The sequence below is a fragment of the Molossus molossus genome, unplaced genomic scaffold (genome assembly GCF_014108415.1).
Source record: "Molossus molossus isolate mMolMol1 unplaced genomic scaffold, mMolMol1.p scaffold_m16_p_2, whole genome shotgun sequence".
NCBI classification, from domain to species: domain Eukaryota; kingdom Metazoa; phylum Chordata; class Mammalia; order Chiroptera; family Molossidae; genus Molossus; species Molossus molossus.
In genome coordinates, this window is record NW_023425355.1 from 19,049,945 (window position 1) to 19,071,953 (window position 22,009).

The following is a 22,009-nucleotide window of genomic DNA, read 5'->3' on the forward strand; positions in this document are numbered from 1 at the left end:
ATTGATTTTTTTGTGCATTCATCTTATATTTGGTGATATTACTAAACTCATTTAGTTCTGGGAGGTTTTTTTTTATTATTATTCCTTGGAATTCTCTAGGTAGACAATCATGTAATCCACAAATAAAGATTGTTTTATTTATTTATTTCTGATCTATATGCTCTTATTTTATTTTCTTGCCTTATTGCAGGGCTAGAACTTCCAGTACTATTAAGTAAGAGTGCTGAGAATGGACATCTTTGCCTGTTCCCAGTTTAAGGAAATAGCATTTAGTCTTTTCCAATTAAAAATTATGTTAGGTACTGATTTTCTTGTATGTGCTTTTTATCTAGTGGAAATAGTACCCTCTTATTCTTAATCTACTGGTTTATTTTTTATCATGTGTGGGTATTGGTTTTTTTTCAAATGCTTTTTCTGCATCAGTTGAGATAGAACCATATAACTTTCCTCCTTAGCTTGGTCATATGGTGAATTACATTTTTCTCCAATGTTGATCAAGTCTTGCATAGTTGAAATGCTCTTGGTCATGGTTATAATTATATTTATACACTTTTGAATTTTATTTACTAATGTTTTGTTTAGGATGTTAGCTTCTATGTTCAGGTGAGATATTATTGATCTTGGTCAGTAGTTTTCTTTTTTTTTTTAATTTCTTATCTGGGGAATTTATCTTCAGATAGAGTGGAAGGGAGGGAGGGAGAGAGAGGGAGAGGGGGTGAGAGAGAGAGACATAGGACCAGGGACTGAACTGCAACTGAAGTATGTGCCCTTGACCTGAGTCAAACCTGTGACTACTTGGTCCTTGGGCCAGTGCTCTAACTGCTGAGCAAAACCAGTCAGGGCTGTAGTTTTCTCTTTTATACTGTCTTTGTCTAGTGTTAGAATCAGGCTAATACCAACCTTATAAATGAATTGTAAAGCAACCCTCCTCTTCTTTTTCTTGGAATATAATTGGAATCAATTTTTCTTTTTAGTGTTTGGCAGGATGCTCTAGCAGTCTAATTACACAACTATAATTTTTAACTAGCAGAACTTTCCCCCTTCATTTGACTCTTATTTTGATATATTCCCTCATTCCAAGGAAGTGTACCTACCTTAAATTCTGCTTATATTAACCATACCTTATTTATAGAAACAATGGGACAGTCCAATCCTTTTTTTTTTTTAAATCCTCACCCAAGGATATTTTCCATTTATTTTCAGACAGAGTAGTAGGGAGGGAGAGAGGGAGGGGTAGGGCAGCAAAAGAGAAACATCGAAGTGAGAGAGCCACATTGAGTGGTTGACCCCTGACCAGGGCCGGGGACTGAACTGCAACCAAGGCACGTGCCCTTGACTGGAATTTAACCCACGACTCTTTGGTCCAAGGGCTGATGCTCTAACTGCTGAGCCAAACCAGCCAGGGCCAGGCCCGATCTTTTAAGGTTGATATGCTACAACTTGAAAACATATCTTTGTGATGAACAAAAAAAATCAGAGTGATAACTCACCTAGGAACAGGATCCTATTGAGATAAAACTTTTGGTGATTATTAGGCAGGGCTGACAGGAATGCATTTTCTGCCATTTCTTGGAGTAAAAGGAAATAACTAAGCTTTCCACAACACTGAAAGAAACAGAAAAGGTAAATTTGACCTGCATCTGAAATTAAACTAGGTTTTCTTAGAGAATTTCTAATAATTTGCTTTTGATCTGGATTCTTGTATCAAACATTGTTCCTACAGCAATTTTTAAGTTGTGCTATTTATCTGTATAGTACTAATTATAAACTATTTTGCACTGTGCTAGTCTTTGCATACAATGATTAATTCTAGCTAAATGATGCATATGAATAAAGAGTGGAAATTACAGTATCTTTAATCACTTAATAATGTGGGTCCATGGCTCAGTTGAGACTTTATACATATATCTAAAGGAATCATACCAAATTTTCTATTAATCACTGCATACTTAGTGCTGATGAGGTATCTTTCTGACAATATCTAATCATTTCAAGATGAGCCACAATTAGAATGAATATCATAAAGAGCTCATCATCCGGACCAAGATTCTGATCCCATGAGCCCAAGATAGAAAACTCTGTTTCACTACTGATTTAACATTAAGGGCTATGCATTAAGTCATGTGCCTCTAAAGATTTATAAATGTTTAAAGCCTTTAATAAACTTAGCTTTTTACTTCTGGACCACAGTCACTGGCTGAATAAAATGTCTGATATTTTTTTAAACTGGGACTGTATTTTATATAAAATATAATTGCTTCAGGCAAACTAGATCAGTATTATACAGTTTTCTTTAATTCATTTTCATGAAGTAGTGATTTCCATGGGACCCCAAAGCAAACTGTTCTCTCTCACAATCGTTCACTGCCACTCAAGGCACTTTTCTATAAATCAGCAATTAATTCATGGATCATCTCTGAGCATTTTTTTTAGTAGCTGACGTGGTCAGTCGATTATAAAATTCTTCCTTGTTTAGCATAGTGTTCTCAAGGTTTCACACAGTGCATGGTTAAAATAATGATGATGATGATAATAACAATAGCAGACAGTATTTGTTGAGAGCTTACTACGCATATGACTGTTAAGTGATTTACTGTATTAATTCAGTCTTCACAGACATCGCATACTATAGCTGTTATTTTTAACATCAATGTTTTTTTTTGCGGATATACAGACTTAAACACCAAATAGAGTAGTTAAGCAACTTGCTCAAGGTCACACAGTTAATAAGTGGTGAAGCTGAATTTTGAGTTAACCCTTCATCTTAAGTACTATGCTTGTCACATACTAGATGCTCAATGAATATTTGTTGACTGATAAAATTCCATAGTTAAAGCTTCCAGGAATTACAACTCTCTCATTCTTCTGAAAATACTAATGATACATTACCAATAATAATAATAAAAAAAAATGTCTTGAATACAGGACTCTGCTGTGAATAAACTCAGCCAGAGAGAGATAAATGGAACTATATGCTATTTTATGTTGAATTGGAAGATGAAAAGAACAATGTCAATTTGGTAAATTCGAAAAAAAATAAAAATCTACATGACAGATCCACAAAGCAGTAAAAAATGTACAAGCCTAAAATATTTTAGATACTTTAAGACCTAAATACTGGGAAGATGCCTGAGGCGAATGAGCCTCTAGGGGAATGAAATACCTTTTAAATGAAGCACAGACCCTATCTTATGCACTTTTAATGTAAGTCTTTGATAATTCAGGACTTCATAGGTCACTCACGGGAAGTGCTTTTATTTCTGTATTATAGAAGTCTGGCAGCATCACTGATTTTGGATTTGAGCTGCAGTAAATATTAAATTGTGCTTTTAATTAATATTCACTTTCTCTCTCTGCTACAGCTATAACTAAATGATTCGAAATTATTTTCTGGGAGATTAAATTATATAAGGAAACCTCTATCAATGAAGAAAAAGCTGCCAAACTATTTAAATACCAACATACTGTAGTTACCTTATGTTCTTCTCTCTATTTCATTATAAAGACTATAATTCATGGGGAAAGGTGACTGTTTCTATCTTGGCAACCATTGTATCCTTAGTAAGTAGTCTGGTGAATGAATGAATGAATGAATGAATGAATGAATGAAGTTAGAAATGGCGTAGGAAACAAAGTTTATTCTAGGCTGTATTTCCTTAGTGTTGTCACACTAGGCACTTCTTCTTGCTCTGAAGGGAAGCTAATTGTGAAACCTTGGTCTTTTCCCCACACATAAAATGTGCTCTTCACATGATGCATTTGAATTCACCAGAATGAAACTGGGCAAAGAACTAAAATGTCTGAATTGGGAAACTGATCCATTTTTCAATTTCCTGGTTTGCCTACATTATAGAACACGCTCCGAATTGTGGAGCTGGTCATAAAACTTGTGTATGTAAAAACACTGAGTATTGCCTAACATTAAATCTGCACTACAGCCCTGGCTGGTTTGGTTCAGTGGTTAGAGCGTTGGCCCGCAGACCAGAGTCCCACTAAGGGTATGTACGTTGGTTGCAGTTTGTCCCTAGCCCCAGTTGGGGTCGTGTGGGTGGCAACCAGTGGATATATCTATCTCACATCAATGTTTCTCGCTCTCTCCCCACCTCTCTCCCTCCCACTCAATCTGAAGATAAATGCAAAAATGTCCTCGGGTGAAGATAAAAAAATAAAAAAATAAAATAAAATCTGTACTACATTATAAAAAAAAATCTGAATGTTCTGACTCTAGCACTGATAGTTATTAGTTAGGAAATGAAGTAGCATTGGGAGTATATAATATTTATCTATTCAGAATTATTCATGCATATTTGAAACATTATTCATCATTATTCAACATTATTTATGGCCAGATATCGGGGCACATAGGACATTAACTCATAGCATTACAATATTTATTTTTGATGTATTTATATCTAAGACATACCACAGGCCCTGGTGAAAAGAATATTTACTTCCTGATTTAAAGTCTACACAATTTTGGCACAAAATATAAATCTCTGTACCTCAATTCTACATATGTAAAATTACTATACTTGTATTTACCATGAACTATTTTCATGATTAAGTCAGATAATGTATATTAAATAAGAAAGTGTCTGATTCAGAGGACACAAAATAGTACATGTCAAAAGTAGTTGGGAGAGGAGAAGAAAGAAGAAGTTGGGATGGGGAGAAAGAGAATTTTATTCGACCTTCAAAAGAATCTCTAAAGATGGGAAGAATATGAATTGTTACTGTTCTCTCCATTTTACAGATTAATAAACTGAGAATCAGAGATCAAAGGACTTGCTCAGTGTCATACAACTCTTTGCCTCCTAGTGGATAGCATTTTATTTATATGCCCATTATAATACTTAAAGTGTTATATTGTAACTATAGATTTATACAAATGAATGAGTGGTCTGGAACTAGAACTCCTGTCTACTTATTCACAACTGTGTTCTCTTTCTATTGTACCATGCTTACTTATAATCAACACATTTTATATCCTAGCTCATGCTTTTCCTGAAATAGAAGTATATTCCTCTGGCTAACTGGACTTTTAACTAAGTGTCCTCAGGGCTGTGTTCCTTCTGAAAGCTCTAGGGAATACTCCTTGCTTCTTCCAGCTTCTGGTGGCATGGGGACAGTCTTTGTTATTCCCTAGGCATAGCTGCCTCAGTTCTGGTCTCTGTCTCCATCATCACGTGGCCTTTTTTATGCCTATGTGTGTCCTCTTATGAGGACTTCAGTCATTGGTTTTAGGGCACACCTGAATCCAGGATGACATAATCTCAAGATCCTTAATTCATTACATCTCTAGAGATCCTATTTCCAAATAAGATCAAATTTTGAGTTTCGAGTGGACATGCATTTTTTGAGACTATACTGTGTCATTTTTGTTGATAATGTCATGATGGGTTGAATGAAACCTCACAAGTCTAAAAATTATGAATTCAATTGGGAAAAAAAAAAATTAAGAGCTTTGAGTTTGTTCTCTTAGATGATGTGCAATAAAGTTGAGAAGTCCACAGAAAATGCAGTGAAAGTGGATGTTCAGCATGGAATTGCTGGAGGAGTTTGAAATTGAAGAGATGTATCAATAATCAACTAAGAACTCAGGAAAACCATATGCTAACCCCAGAAGACAATACTTTTTCCCACATAGGAAATAAGTAAGAGATGACAATGGGCATTAGTAATTAAAATAACTTAATCTCTTACAAGCTAGATAATAATAGATTAAAACTAAAGTTTAGAAATAAATGAAGAGAAATACAACTATATCCTAGATCCAATTCACTATTAGGAAGTTACATACTTAAGTGGTATTTATGTAGGAAGACTACTATATCAGCATTTAACTTTCACTTGAGATCCATGGTTTTGAACCAGTGAATATTATTTTAAAATACTCTGTCTATCCTTGAGTTTGATATAAAGGCAAACACATAGATCACTTTTTCATTTTCATGTTTTAATCATACATCTAGTTTGTAATGTTTTCATTTCATATAAAAACCATGTATTCACAGAATTATGTGCTTTGGTTGCTATTGCATTTTTTATTTTTTATTTATTTATGTTTTTATCCTCACCCGAGGACATTTTTCCATTTTTTGTTCAGATAGAGTGGGAGGGAGAGAGAGAGAGAGAGAGAGAGAGAGAGGAAAAAAACTTTGACATGAAAGGGACACATCTAGTGGTGGCCACCCTCACGACCCAACCAGGGCCGGGGACAAACTGCAAGTGACGCACGTGCCCTTAGCGGGAACCGAACCTGGGACTCTCTGGACCAGAGGCCAATGCTCTAACTACTGAGCCAAACTGGCCAGGGTGCTATTGCATTTTTTAAAAGTGTTATTCTTCTACAAAATAAGGAAGATCATTTGTATTCTGATGTTTATTATCATAATCACTTTATTACTTTGATGTTTGTTTTGCAAACATCTACAAGCTTTAATAGACACCAGGCAACATTCTCAGTCAGATTTGCGCATTTCTCGAGAATGACACATTAAGATGATCTGTAATTTAAAGTGATGTTGGAGACAATTACATACGTCTTTAGCAGCAAACAAAGGTATCTTTATGCAAAATTCAGACACTTAAAAATGAAACATTATTTCAACTGACATGCAATATTTTCAGAAAGCAGATGTGTCTGTCACATTGCTTTTGTTGCTGTCATAGTATAAGAATGTTCTGGGACAAATTTAGGGTTTTGAATAAGCCACAAAGATGATGTGAGAACAAATGCAATTGTATTCTAACTAGATCTTGGCTTCTGGTAAGAACCTGGGAATTTGGTAATATCCACAATGTCCTTCTTCTGGGTCATTTTAAGAGTGTCTGGTTCTTGTTTAGCTTTGTTAGATCCATTCTAAAATGAATCTTGAATAAAGCATTGCCCCCCCTTAATTTGACTCTTATACTAATACTTTATAATATAATCTCTGCATGTTCTAATTCTAAAACTCAGAATTCATGAAAACTATTTCAACTGAATTTAATCCAGTACTTTCAATACCTTTACTTCTTGTACAACAAATGCAATGTCATTGTACAATGATATCCTGTGTCTTATTGCAACTATCCTTCATTTCAGACTTTATCAGTGATGTAAGGTACTTTGTATTTTAATAAATAATAATCTGATAATGGTTTTTAAGTTTCATTCACTTTAGCAGAGCAATTTGTTTAAAATATGTATTTGAAATTATGGCTAAATTCAGATAGTAAATAGGTAACTTTTCAACCCTTTGAAAGGATGAGTGGCAATTTGTTCACTGCTATCTCAGTGTCATGGAATAGTATACTAAGCTCAAATAGTAGAATAGTTCATGCTATGTAAATGTATTAATATATTTAAACTAATTTTGGACACCAGTATGTAGTTACTAGAAACATATTTAGACAAGAATATTTAGTCTTTAATTCTAAAGGTAAAGAGTTCAGGATAAGTCATCTTGTTAGCAAGGATGTAAAGAAATTGGAACCCTTGTACACAGCTGGACAGAATATACAATGGCACAGCTGCTTTGGAAAACAGTCTGGCAGTTCCTGAGATGATAAAACATAGAACTGCTGTGTAACCCAGCAACTTCACTCCTAGCTATATACTCAAGATTAATGAAAAGATGTCCATGCAAACACTTATATACGAATGTTTACAGTCACATTATTTATAATAGCCAAAGGTGTAAACAACCCAAATGTCCAAATGATGAATGTGTAAGTAAAAGTGATATATCCATGAGATGGAATATTATTGGGCCATAAAAAGAAATGGCTTACTGGAACATTATGAAACATGAATTAACCTTGAAATCATTAGAAATGAAAGAATCTAGCCACAAAAGAACATACATGATTTCATTCATATATCCAGAACAGAGAGATTTGAAGAGACAACAAAATGGATTAAAGGTTGTTGAAAGCTTGGGTGGAATGGGAAGAGAAGGAGGTGATAGCCACAGAGTGTGAAGTTTCTTCTTTGTGAGGTAATAAAAATGTTCTAAAATTGACTATGGTGATGATTAACAGATATCTGTGAATACACTAAAAAAATAAAAAAAACCTTGAATTTACACTTTAATGGTGTGAATTATATATCAATAAAAGTGTTAAAATAAATTACCATTAAAATGGCAGCTATTATTTGAAGCACTTAATTTACTCATTTAACCCTTGTTTTTATTTAATTATTTACTTAAAATATATTCTTATTGATTTTTCCCCCCTTTTTTCAGAGAGAGAGGAAGGGAGAGAGAGACTGAAACATCAGTGTGAGAAACATCCATCAGCTGCCTCCTGCACTGGGGATCGAGCCCACAACCCAGGCTTGTGCCCTGACTGGGAATCGAACTGGCACCTCTCAGTCCATGGGATGATGCTCAATGCATTGAGCCACACTGACCAAGCTATTCTTAGTTTTTATTTATTTAATTTTTGCAATTTTTTAAAATTTATTTTTCTATTTTCAGTTTTAATACAATTTTATTTTTTTAGGGCAGTATTAGATTTATAGCAAAATTAAGCAGAAAGCACAGAGTTCCCATATATCCCCACTATTGATGTCCTTACAGTGGCACATTTGCTAATGAAGTAGGAACTGCTATTTCTCTACAGATGATGAAACAAGACCAAAGAACAAGAAGAAATAGGCCCAGGGTCACATACATGGTAAGTGTTAGAGACAGCAGTTGAATCCAGGCAATATAGCTCTAGAATTTGTGCTTTTTACAACATTCATAGTTAATTATTGTACTCTGGCTTTAATGATCTATAATCACACAATTAAAGAATACCAGAGTATCTTGTTATTGGATTCAGCCTATAAATATTTATTGAAGTTCTACTTTGATTTTTAAAGAAATTTCTTTCTTCTTTATCTACTTTAGAGAGAAGGGAAGGGAGAGGGGGAGGGAGAGAAACATCGATGAGAGAGAACATCGATTGGCCGCCTTCTGCACGTCACCCACTGGGGATCGGGCCCACAATTTGGGCATGAGCCCTGACTGGGATTTGAACCAGCGACCGCATGGTGTATGGGTCAATGCTCAACCGCTGAGCCACACCGGCTGGATGAAGAGGGATTTTTTAATAGAAGGGAAGTCAGGAGGGCTGTTAGGAAGAAAGAGTTCTTCCTGTAGGGTTTCTCTTGAAGGAGGTGTGAGAGCTCCCCTACAAACCCTCCCCATTTCAATCTTGGGCAAGGTCTCTTAATTTTTTACAGTATACTAAAAAATTTACCAGGCTATGGTCATTATGTGGAGATTGAAGCCAAGTACAAATTAATTGCACTTAAACTTTTGATATATATTAGCCCTAGCTGGTTTGGCTCAGCGGTTGGAGCATCTGCCTATGTACCAGAGAGTCCCAGGTTCCGTTCCCGCTAGTGGCATGTACCAATAAAAAAAAAAAAAAAAGTTTTGATATATTTTAAGTGCAGACTCAGGGGAAGAAGGGAGGTATTCCCCATTGGTGTAGTATTAGAAACTTGACTCCACAGGCTTCTACTTTGTTATGTTATAAGCACACATGCACATACATGCTCACATACATGCAAGCAGAAATGACCTTTTGTTCCAAGTTTCATCCATCTATGACACAAATATTTATTCAAGAGCTACGATGTGTTCACCTTGGTAAATATTATTTTGACCACGGCAGTCATGGTAGAGCTTTAGCGTTTTGTCCTTTAGTGGGATTCCTCCTTTTCCTTACCTGTAAGTAACGACGTGGCTTACTTGACTTCTGACCCTAGTTTTGCTTCCTTGACACTCTCATTAATCTTAGTGATCAGAAATCTCTAACAGTTCTATGCATGAGGACGGTTACTCTGTAGGCAGCAATAGCCTACCTGAAGCCAGTAGGAAGAAAACAGTTCTACTTTCCACAGGTAAGAAAAGGAAAACAGAAGTTGTAAACCTGAAGGTGTGGAAAAAAGGAGTTAGAAATTCCCAGAGACTGCACACAGAAATATTTTTGGGGGTTCTAGAAATGTTCTTGTATTGACCTCACCCTGTGTACCTGGTGTGTTCTTTTTGAATGCACAGACCCAGAACTGACTAAGCTAAAAACCTCTGGTTCGGCCCAGCTGGTGTGGCTCAGTGGATTGCATGTTGTCCCGTAGACTGAGAGGTCCGGGCTTGATTCCCGGTCAGGGCACATCCCCAGAAGGGGGTGTGCACAAGGCAGCCGATTGATGTTTCTCTCTCTCTTTTTTTTTATCCTCACCCGAGGACACTTTTTCACTTTTTGTTCAGATAGAGTAGGAGGGAGAGAGAGGAAAGGAAAGAGAAACATCGACGTGAAAGGGACACATTGAGTGGCTGCCACCCACACAACCCAACCAGGGCCAGGGACAAACTGCAAGTGAGGTACATGCCCTTAGCGGCAACCGAACCCCGGTCTCTCTGGACAGCAGGCTGATGCTCTAACCGCTGAGCCAAAGCGGCCAGGGCTGATGTTTCTCTTTTGCATTGATGTTTCTATCTTTGTTTCTATCTCTCTCTAAAACATAAAAAATCAATAACAACATATAAAAATATTTTTAAATAAATAAAAATAATAAATAAAACATCTGGTTCCCATCAGTCATAGATATTCAGCACAGAGATACTGAGGAATACCAAAATAATTTGATCTTATGTCTTTCCACTGTACCGATAAAGCTACAGCCTCAATGTATACACGAGTAAGCCTTCACTGGAGTGATTATCTGTCACCATTGCCTACTAGGCTGACCAATATTGTGTGGTGTAGAAGAGAACAGACTAAAAATGTAGGATGTTCTTCTAGTTGGATCATACTCTTTTTGTTTTTTTAAGATTTTTTTCCCTTTATCAATTTTGAGAGAGAGAGAGAGAGAAACATCGATGAGAGAGAACATCGATTGGCCGCCTCCTGCACGCCCCCACTGAGGATCAGGCCCACAACCTGGACATGTGCCTTAACCAGGAATTGAACCAGCGACCTCTTGGTGCATGGGTCAACTGGATCATACTCTTGACATTAACAAACTTCATTACCTCTCTTCTGCACCATGTCTTGCTCCTCTTTTTCATCAATTATATTCAATCAGCTTTATCTATCTAGAAAATTAGATATAATAGGAGAAATGTTTATTCACTGGCAGAAGATTAAAAAGGTGTATATTTACACCAGGTTAATAAGAACATATGAATTTATGTGACAAATGTATATGATGGAAAATTCTGAGCCCATAACATCAGACACATTAACTTTTCTCCCTCCCTTAGTGCATTTAATTTAGTTTGGACAATAATTTTGTTTATTGAATGTTGATCATTTTAAGGCCAGTTTTAAAATGAGAGAATAAGGCCTGGCTGGTGTGGCTCAGTGGATTGAGCATTGATTGTCTAATGGAGTGAGAGGTCTTGGTTCGATTCCAGGTCAGGGCACATGTCTGGGTTGTCGGCTCAGTCCCCAGTAGGTGGCATGCTGGAGGCAGCTGATCCGTGTTTCTCTCTCACATCGATGTTTCTGTCTCTCTCTTCCTCTCTCTCTAAAAAAAGAATAAAAAAATATTAGATAAAATAAGGGAATAAATATTCATGTCTCCGTGACAAAAACAGCTGCTTTTCAGCATGTTTTCCCCCTTCCAGCACTGATTTAAAAAAAAAAAATGTTTTTATCTTCAAATCTGGCATCAATTTGCCAACCTACTCACTTGCTTGCCAATATATCCTAGTACCTAGTTGTCATTCAGTACGACCCCCTCATGGCACAAACATAAAAAGATCCATTGTGGTTCTGCAAAGTAAAGAATGATGTTTTTTAAATGCTATATTCTTAGATATGGAAAACAGTTATGTGGGGTTTTTTTGTCCATGAGATTTTTTTTTTTAATTTGACATTTTAAACCTGTTATTTAAGAATTACCATTCATAATGGAGATATAAATCTCGATTGTTTAAAGACATTAAAATCATTCAAGGACACTTTCTTGAAAGAGATTACTCAAGGCATTATCCTCAGGCTATGCCTTCAAAGACAAATAGAATTTTAACATCGAGTCATTGGTGGTTGAATTTGGTCACATAAGGACAATATGAATATCATAAGCTAAAAATAAATACCCAATATGGAAGAGAAGAAAGCACAGTCTGATTTTCTTGGATAACAGAATTCTCCCATGTCTGGATACTTGTTTCAATGTCAATTTTGGAAACTCAAGTTATATTAAAATGACGAAAAAAAAAAATAGACCCTCTTGATTTGGGAAAATGTCATGGGATTAACAAAATAGAGAGCATCCATCCTCTTACTATATTAATTGTATTTCTTTTTATAGTCACCCTATTTCAAAATCAAGCCTATCTCCACCCAAGTTTTCAGGCATTCTTTGTATCAAAAAAGACTCTCAAAGAAACTTTTGCATAACTGTAGAGATGACAGAGAACTGAGAGAAAATTTGGGGGAAAAGGACTTGGGAGCATAATTAGCTAGAAAGGTAGACATTTGATCCTTTTATCATATGATGTATTCACCTTCTAAAAAGAAGAATGGATTTAAAGAATAAATGGCATAAATGTTTTAGAATCTTGAAAATTAATTTACCCTGTCTCCTGGGGTTGGATGGGGGGTGGGGATAACAAGTTTGTAAATAAAAATGAACAAAATGACTTTACCAGGATAACTTCAAAAAAAATTTAGTAGAACCAAGGTGAATTAAAGTGCTCCTAGGAACCATCAAAATTAACATTTTGAGATAGTATCCAATACGGTGTAAATATTTCTTGTTTATTGTTAATTTATGAATTTCCTACTAGCCTGGTTTTGATTAAGAAATATGTTCATGCTGGAGATCAAGGTCCATTCATTTAAAAATGGATGGAAAAATACATGATATAATAAAATATCTCATTGGAAGGATGCCTTTCCTTGGCCAATGCCTATGTGGACTAAGTGTATAATTTAATTTTTTGATAGTGATCAAAGTTTTTTTACATGGCTCTTCATATTGTTGCATGAGACTTACAGTGTTGTTATATCCCTTCACTGAAACCACTGAAGAATGAATGCAGCAGGTGGAAACAGTTTTAACAGAAGACCCAAATTGTGTACTGTTGCACTAGGAATAGTGACATGGGATTAATTTGTATTTTTAAAAAATATATACTTGCAGTAACAAATTGGAGCTGATTTTTGTTTTTTGTTTTGTTTTCCTTTGCTTCCTTTGCCTCCATTTTATCCTAAATCAGCGGAAATCTGAGGGGAAAAAGGCAGGAAAGGTAAGATTGGACATTTCAAAGAAAATTGATTTCAAACTATGTTGTGCTATTTTTTCGTGGATTTCTGAAGCTACAGTAGTTATTACCAGGAGTTAAAACTAAGTATTTAAGATGACATATGTTATGTTTCTCCCTTAAAAGAGCTTCAAGCTGAGCTGTCTCCACATTTTGTATCACTTACACAGTCCTGGAAGCAATTTTCAAGTCTTACTTTATTTTATTTTTCACCAACACTTTCTTTTCCCACGGTGCCAAAATATCATACTGCTGACAGCATCACTTTGTGAATGTTCTGGTAATATAGTTATTTTATGATAAATTTTAGCAATAAGAGAAACTATTTTGATATCAATTCACAATTTAGCAGTGACAGCAAAAGCTAGTGAATATGTAGCATGATGATGTCTGGCGGGGTCAAAGGGAAAAAGGCTGTAACTAAACTAAATATGGTTAATCAGCAAATTGATGTTCTTGGAGAAACTGGGCTTTAGAATATCATCTTTCATGTAAAAATTTTAAGTTCTGCTTACGTATATATGGCTAATCTGGCTTTTTAGAAAACCTTGGTTTTCTACTACCAAAAAGATACTATCTTGTCTGGCCAGTGCAGCTCAGTGGTGGAGCGTTGACCCAATCACCAACAGGCCACCAGTTCAATTTCCAGTCAGGGCACATGCCCAAGTTGTGGGCCCGATCCCCAGTGTGGGGCATGCAGGAGGTGGCCAGTTGATGTTCTCTCTCACTGATGTTTCTATCTGTTTCTCCCTCTTCCTTCCTCTCCCTCTAAAATCAATGAATACATTTTTTAAAAATATATATATTATCTTACACATACTGTTAAATTTTTGTGTCCTTATTAGTTAAATTGTACCACCACTAAAATAAATCGTCGCTCAGCTGTTCATTGACAGTTCTTTCCTAGAATTTATACCCTAGTTTCCTGAACATGTTTTGGGGTTGAAGGACATGAGATTCTTTGAAGATTCTGACGTAAGCTATTTCGAAAATTAAATTTAGTCTTAAGTGCTGTCTATATTAGAAAACAAAATGTTATTGTAACTGTGGTCTTGGTTAAATGTGAGTGCAATATGCAAGATGAATTATCCTATTCTAGTTTGAGGGTTCAAATTTTGTTTGAAAAAGAACTTGCCAAAGGGTGTTTTCCTCTGTGACAGAAGTAATCTGTTAGCCCTGCGTGTCTCTATCAAGCGGAAGAAATACCTGAAAACGGAGCATGACTAGAATGTCAAACTGAATTTTCACTAATATTGGAAAGATAAACTAAACTAATGACATAGATTGTTTTCAATCAATACACCTTCCTGAGAGTTTTCAAAATGCCTCTCTGAACTATCTTATCAGTGTGACCTTGAAGTGATGACTTTTTGAAAATCAGCTTCTCCCAGAAAGCAAAAGACCATAGAAGAGTTCTCCAATTAAAAGGAGGGACATAAGGGTAGTAAAATGTCAAATAACTGTATGAAGTGAAACAAAAAGAGAGAGAGAGAAAGAGAGAGAGAGGCTTTCCAAATTTTAGATGTTATAACGTTCTGGCAAATTTAGAAAGAGATGCATTGCTCAGTTATTTAAAAGTTGGAATTATGGCCCAACCAGTGTGACTCACTAGTTGAACATCGACCCATGCACCAAGAGGACGCTGGTTTGATTCCCAGTCAGGGCACATGCCCAGGTTGTGGGCCTGATCCCCAGTGTGGGGCATGCAGAAGGCGGCCAATCGATGTTCTCTCTCATCGATGTTTCTACCTCTCTCTCCCTCTCACTTCCTCTCTTTCTAAAATCAATCAATAAATAAAAATGTTTTTTAAAATGTTGAAATTTTGAAGAACAGAAATATTAGAAACTTTATCTAGTATACTTATGATAAATAGAAAAATGTTTTTGTTTCAAAAATAAAGACTGTATATAGCACTCTGGGGTAAACTCATTTTCTTGTTCAGAAAACATCTGGGTCATGAAATTTTAACATAAAACATATCAAGAGTAGATATTAAACAAGTAATATCACAATATGAGGAGCGATGGAAAATGTGGTTCTTAGTGAAAAATATATATATATTTTTTCAAATAAAAGCAAACCTGGACTTAGGGAGAGACATTCAGAATGGGGTGCTGATCTCTGAAATCTGCAAGGGTCTTAAAATCTAACAAAGAAAAAGGTGTTTCTCCTTTAGGATAAAGAGGGCAGACAGAGATAAAATTTTTTAAAGAAGAAACAAGACAAGCAAGAGAAATAATGGGATTCACTAGGAAAAAATCTCTCCTTGTGGTCAGCTAATTTTTAGGAGACCATTATATAAGGGGCATGATCCACTTTTCTAGTGGTTGCTCATTGCTTGAAGGCAAGCAGAACTCAGCTGCCTGTAGGGAAGAAAGATACCTGATTTAAGTTTGGTGAAGACAAAACAGAGGGTAAAAAAAGCACAGTTGTAAACATTTGTTTCTTTTCTCTGCTGTCTTTCTATTCCAAAGTAAGAACAATAAAACTAACTTATTAATATTTTGCTTACTCTGTTCCAAGCACTGTGTGTTATACATATATGTGTGTGTATGTATATATGAATATATGCATATACATGTACACATATACACACATAATTAGTCATAACAGTAACTTTAAAAATACTTTTACAAATGAGGAAACCAGCCCAGCTGGTGTAGCTCAGTGGTTGAGCATAGACCCATTCACCAAGAGGTTGCTGGTTTGATTCCTGGTCAGGGCACATGCCCAGGTGGTGAGCCTGATCCCCAGTGGGGGGCATGCAGGAGGCAGCCAGTCAATGTTGTCTCTCATCTATGTTTCTACCTTTTTCTCCCTCTCTCTTCCTCTCTATCTAAAATCAATAAAGAAAAAAAAAATTAAAACAAAAAACAAATGAAGTAACCATGATACATAGTGATTTACCTAAGGCTACAGAGCTCACAAATGGAAGAACCATGGTTTGAATGCAGCCAATTGGTCCAAAATATATCTTTTAAAAAAGAAAAGAGCCCTGACCAGTTTGGCTCAGTGGTTAGAGCATTGGCCCGCAGACCAGAGAGTCCCGGGTTCGGTTCCTGCTAAGGGCCCATACCTTGGTTGCAGTTTGTCCCCAGCCCCAGTTGGGGTTGTGTGGGTGGCAACCACTCAATGTGTCTCTCTCACATGGATGTTTCTCTCTCTCTTTCTCCTTCTATCCCTCTCGCTCTATCTGAGGATAAATGCAAAAATGTCCTCGAGTGAGGATAAAAAAAAAGAAAAAGAAAATAAAATTTGAAATTATAAAACAAATACTTCTATCTCAAAATAATTGTTTTATTGTGTTTTAGTAGTTATAGTGAATATATTAAATGCTATAAGATATTTATGGAAGAATAAGGTTTTATTTCTGTCAACTACAATGATACTACAGACACATGAGGCAGTTTTCACAGGTCTGTACACATTCTTAGCTGATATAATACGGTGAACATATACCAAGGAGATTGGGTCTGTCCTCTGATATCCTTGATTTTTGGTTCATTGCATTTATGTATACATTTGAAGGGTATTTTGGATATTAAATTCAAGAACCTATAAACCTTAAATATATTGTGTCAGAATGTTCATTTACTTTGGATTTATTGCAAATGTTTCCATAAAACGTCGAATTCATCTCTTGAACTCCTGAACTTCACCTATTTAGGTTTTGTTAGTATAAATGGTAAAATGCAGCTTTTATGTTCAATTTCATTCAGAGTAAGTGAAAAATATAAGGATCCTGCATTTGTAAAACAAGGGGAGGGGCAACACATGATCCTAGCTAAAAATAAAGCATCTAAATGAATGCTTTATTGCCTTTTAGAGTCTAAAACATCAAAGGACCTAGCATTTCACACTGATTTCCCCGTTTATTTAAATTTAAAGGACTTCAGAGGTCTCAACCAACAGGATCCATTTTCATATTTCAAATCAGAAGTTAAGTTACAAAGACGGACACTTTTTTTCCCTCCTTTCTTCCTATGAGATCTTTTCTGTTTCACAGAGAAGCTAGTGGCATTCAAGGAGCAGAGTAAAAGCAACTGATACACTCCATAATTCATTCATTCTTTAACCAGATAATTGGTGGTGGCATTTCAACACATTTCAGCCACCTGTGATTGAATAAATTAGTGTAAGCAATGTTTCTATTCCACTAAAACAGAGAAGTACAAAGTTTTGAACCTGGTTCATATATTTTTTAAAACATCATTTCTTGTTTCAACACAAACTGGTTCTCTTCGTTAGCAGTGACCTGAAATTTTCTGTGTAGATATTTTTCTTCGAGATCTGTGCCCCTGTGGCTAAGTCCCAGTCTAAACTGCCCTTAGGGTTTGCACAAATGGCCAATCTTGTTAAAGAGTATGTTCACCAAAGTGCTAACCTGAACATGGCAGAAACGGACCCGACAGATTCTCAAAGGAGTTCATTTCTTATTTCTTTGTGTTTGCCCGAGGTGAATTTACAAAGTGGCTTCTTTCAGACTAAGCTCCTGGGTAACAGAAAGAGTAACGATAGCAGCAAAGCGAGCAAAAGTCATTTTCTGTCCTGGGCCTATCTTCTTCCAGACTCCTGTCATATGTGTACAGTAATCATTTGCTCCAAGGCTACACATGAAGGAGAGGCAGGTGGGAATGTTGGAGTGACCATACATTACAGTACTCGCTTTACTGGTGTCTACAAGGGACTTCTGCATCCCTTGTCCTAGTGAACAATCCAGAGTGTTTGGAAGACCTTGCTTCAGAAATTCTTCTAAACGTGTAATTTTGGAGTTTGCATATGGACTGGCACATGGGGTTATTTTAAAGAACTTCCCCCCCCCCCCCATTTATTGATTTTAGAGAGAGAGGAAGTGAGAGGGAGAGAGAGATAGAAACATCTATGAGAGAGAACATCAGTTAGCTGCCTCCTGCATGCCCCCCACTGGGGATTTGGCCCACAACCTGGGCATGTGCCCTGACTGGGAATCGAACAGACAACCTCTTGATGCATGGGTCAGCTCATGGGACTGTGCTCAACCACTGAACCACACTGGCCGGACACATTGAGTTATTTTAAAAGGTGATATCTAGAGCCTGGCCGGTGGGGCTCACTGGATTGAGCACAGTCCATGGACTGTGAAGTCCCGGTTTGATTCCCTGTCAGGGCACATGCCTGAGTTTTGCGCTCGATCCCCAGTAGGGGGCGTGCAGGAAGTGGCTGATGGATGTTTCTCTCTCACATCAATGTTTCTATCTCTCTCTCTAAAAAGTCAATAAAAACATATTTAAAAAAAAAAAGTGATATCCAGCCCAGCTGGTGTGGTTGAGCATTGACCCATGCACCAAGAGGTCGCTGGTTCGATTCCTGGTCAGGGCACATGCCCAGGTTGTGGGCTTGATCCCCAGTGGGGGGCATGTAGGAGGCAGCCAATCAATGTTCTCACTTATTAATGTTTCTATCTCTCCTTCTCCCTTCCTCTCTTGCTCTAATCAATAAAGAAAAAATTAAAAAGTGATATCCAGATAAGACTAATTCTAAGGGTACATTTCTGAAGAGACGTTTCTACCTGCCTTGGCTTTATAAAGTGAGGGATTATTTCCATACATGACTTTTTGGAGCCAATGCATCAGGCTAAATCTACAGCAATTGTGAATGCCATTTCTTCTATTTTATCCAGATTTCTTATTGAATATGTACTTGTGTGTTAATAATGCTATCTGAAAATTAAATCACAATAAGAGCTCCAATTTAGCATTGCCACCTGCAAGGAAACCCATTTACCTTCTTCCTACATAAGTTCCATAGATAGGCTCTTCCAGGCACATTGCACTGAAGGTACCTTGTGAAGCCCCTGGTAGAGTCTTAACAGCTTTTTATTTTGCTTTGGAATAGATTCTTTATTTAATTCAGTGGGTAACGACTAAAAAGTTGGTCAGTGGCAAAAAGTGGCAAATAGCCCCACCAAGTGGCTCAGTTGGTTGGAGCATCATCCTGTACACGAAAAAGTTTGCAAGTTCAATTCCCAGTCAGGGTGCATACCAAGGTTGCAAGTTCGATTCCAGGTTGCAGCAAGTATGGGAGGCAACTGATCAATCTTTCTCTCTCACATCAATGTTTCTCTCTCTCTCTCTCTCTCTCTGTCTGTCTCTTTCTCTCTCTCTCTTCTGGTGTCTCTAAAATTAATAAACATGTCATCTTGTGAGGATTAAAAAAAGTGGCAAATGATTTGAAGGACACTTCTTTTATCTCTTTGGATTCTCCTTCAGTGCTCCTTCAAGACTTCTGCTTGCACCTGGAATTCAGTGTTGCAACTGTTAATGTAGCCATCACCCCAGATACATATGTTTTGTCTTATTTGTTTGTGTTGATTTTGTTGTTGTTGTTGACTTTGTTTCTGTTTTCTTTGATTCTGTGACCTTTATATGTACATATATGCATTTCTTGGATCTTATTTATTTATTTATTATTCTTTTTTTTTTTTTCGTACATGCCCCTAGCCGCTAGGGCCTAGCAGGAACTGAACCCGGGACTCTCTAGTCCACAGGCCGACGCTCTAACCACTGAGCCAAACCGGCCAGGGCTCTTGGATCTGATTTTCATGTGATTACAAGGATTTCATGGTTTTAAACCCTGGCCTCTTTTTTTAAGATGATAACTTTATTATCTGCTTTGTATTATCCTCTCTGGTTAAGTTGAGATTTCCCTTCACTAGGTCCTCTAATTGCTGAATCCTTTTCCATTTTACCCACTTTATGATATTTCTTCCTGGTCACATTTATCTCCTCATCTCTCTCTCTCTCTTTTCTTTTTACCTTTTTTTTTTCTTTTTTCTTTATTGGTTTTGAGAGAGAGAGGAAGGAAGAGGGAAAGAGAGATAGAAACATCAATGAGAGAGAACACTGATTGGCCGCCTCCTGCATGCCCCCCACTGGGGATCGGGCCCACAACCTGGGCATGTGCCCTGACCAGGAATCGAACTGGTGACCTCTTGGTGCATGGGTCGATGCTCAACCACTGAGCCGGGCTCCCCATCTCTGTTTACAGTGCCACTTTCCAGCTGTAGTCCCCTCACACGTCGCATTCTCCACAGACCACCGAACACTGTTTGGGTGGAAAGACTGAGCTTACTACATGTTCATAGTATGAAGTTGTAGGTATTGTTCAGAAGTCTTTTTATTCTCCTTTTATTACCTTTCTATCTCAGGTCTTAAGAATGGTGTGTGAAACCTTTTCAGCCAACTTTAAATTCCTTTCACAATTTCCTACACTGAATTATCAGCAGATTCCTTGAAGTCCTACCATATTAAAATAGAAACCATCATTATTACCACAATATATTTGAGTTCCTTTCTAGTCTCTCATTTATTCCTTTTCAATTATTGAAATATCTAGTTCTTTAGTCTCTTTCTGCATGCCATTTTTTTGTTGTTGTTGATTTGGAAACATATAAATGTCATTTGTCAATGGAAATATGAAATAAAAAGTCCCCCCTTAAGTAGACTATTCTCTTTAGATATCATTGCAGTTCAGTACTAAATAGGAGGCATGTCCCCCTATCAACTGCATCTTCTCGTTACACATTTCCATCTATAATTTATTGTCTTTACCTGACAACTATAAAAGAAATTTTTTATCATTTGCCCAAGATTTTCTGCTTTGTATATCCAGAAATGTCTGTTACATTTGACATTTTAACTACGGTTCATCTCTCTTCCATAAAGCCTCTGTCATGTGTTCAACCATTTTTACACATGAGTAATAATGTTCATACCTGGATTGTAAATTATTTTTTAAAATTTTTTAAATATATTTTTATTCTTTTTTTTTAAGAGAGAGAGGAAGTGTCAGGGAGAGAGAGATAGAAACATCAATGAGAAAGAAACGTTGATCGGCCGCCTCCTGCACGCCCCCTACTGGGGATTGAGCCTGCAACCCGGGCATGTGCTCTGACCAGGAATCGAACCAGGACCTCTCAGTCCATGAAAGGATGCTCAATCCACTGAGCCACACTGGCCGGGTGTGGATTATGAGTTCTTGTTAATCAAGTACATGTTTCTTCTGTATCTCCTCAATCCCAGGCACGGTATCATATTTCACTTTTTATAAACACTTAGTCTTATTTTTATTTCTTATGTTTAAGAGATTTGACTTAATCTAAAGAGCACTTTCTTTCTAATTTTCCAGAATAAAATGTAGACTATTTTAATAATGTAATAGGACATGCTGATTATGTAGGGATTTAAACATCTTCTTTTCAGGGTCCTCTGAATTCATGTAAAACAGAAAGAAATATGTGTCATGAATGGTGAGCTATTCATTAGACTTAATTCAGGCACTTGTAATCTTGTTTTTTTTTTTGGTGTCTGAAGAAATATTCTGAAATGTTCTTAATATTTTTCAAGTATTTTTCTATAAGGTTCTAATTGGCTGAATTTTCCAATCTGGACTCTTAGCTTCTTTTAAAATGTTATTTTCTTCACTCTTAATGCAAAATTGGGGGAGGGGACAGGGGAGTCTATATGACCGCACTGTATCCCTTTTTTCATCCTTTACTAAAAACTCTAAACCTCCCTGGAAAGGTTTTAAGTCCTCGTACCTACCATTGTCTCCCTCTCGTAGCATCAAAATTCACCCATTATATCTCTGAAAAACAGATGTTTTCACTCTCTGTGTGATCTAGTAGGGAAGACGTGAAGACATTCTGAAATAAAATCATACATATTCATATTCACTCTGTGCCCTATTCTAAGTATATGGGAAAAAAAAGAGA

The 22,009-nt window shown here is 36.6% G+C and overlaps 1 protein-coding gene across 3 annotated transcripts in view; it reads left to right on the plus strand.

Moving 5' to 3' along the window:
- Nucleotides 1-22,009, plus strand: part of PCDH11X (protocadherin 11 X-linked) — a 770,886-nt gene that overhangs the window by 452,877 nt on the left and 296,000 nt on the right. For all 3 annotated transcript variants that reach the window (XM_036270518.1, XM_036270519.1, XM_036270520.1), the window contains one exon: nucleotides 13,212-13,241. In XM_036270518.1, the coding sequence (XP_036126411.1) occupies nucleotides 13,212-13,241 (30 nt within the window). The remainder of the gene's footprint in view (nucleotides 1-13,211; nucleotides 13,242-22,009) is intronic.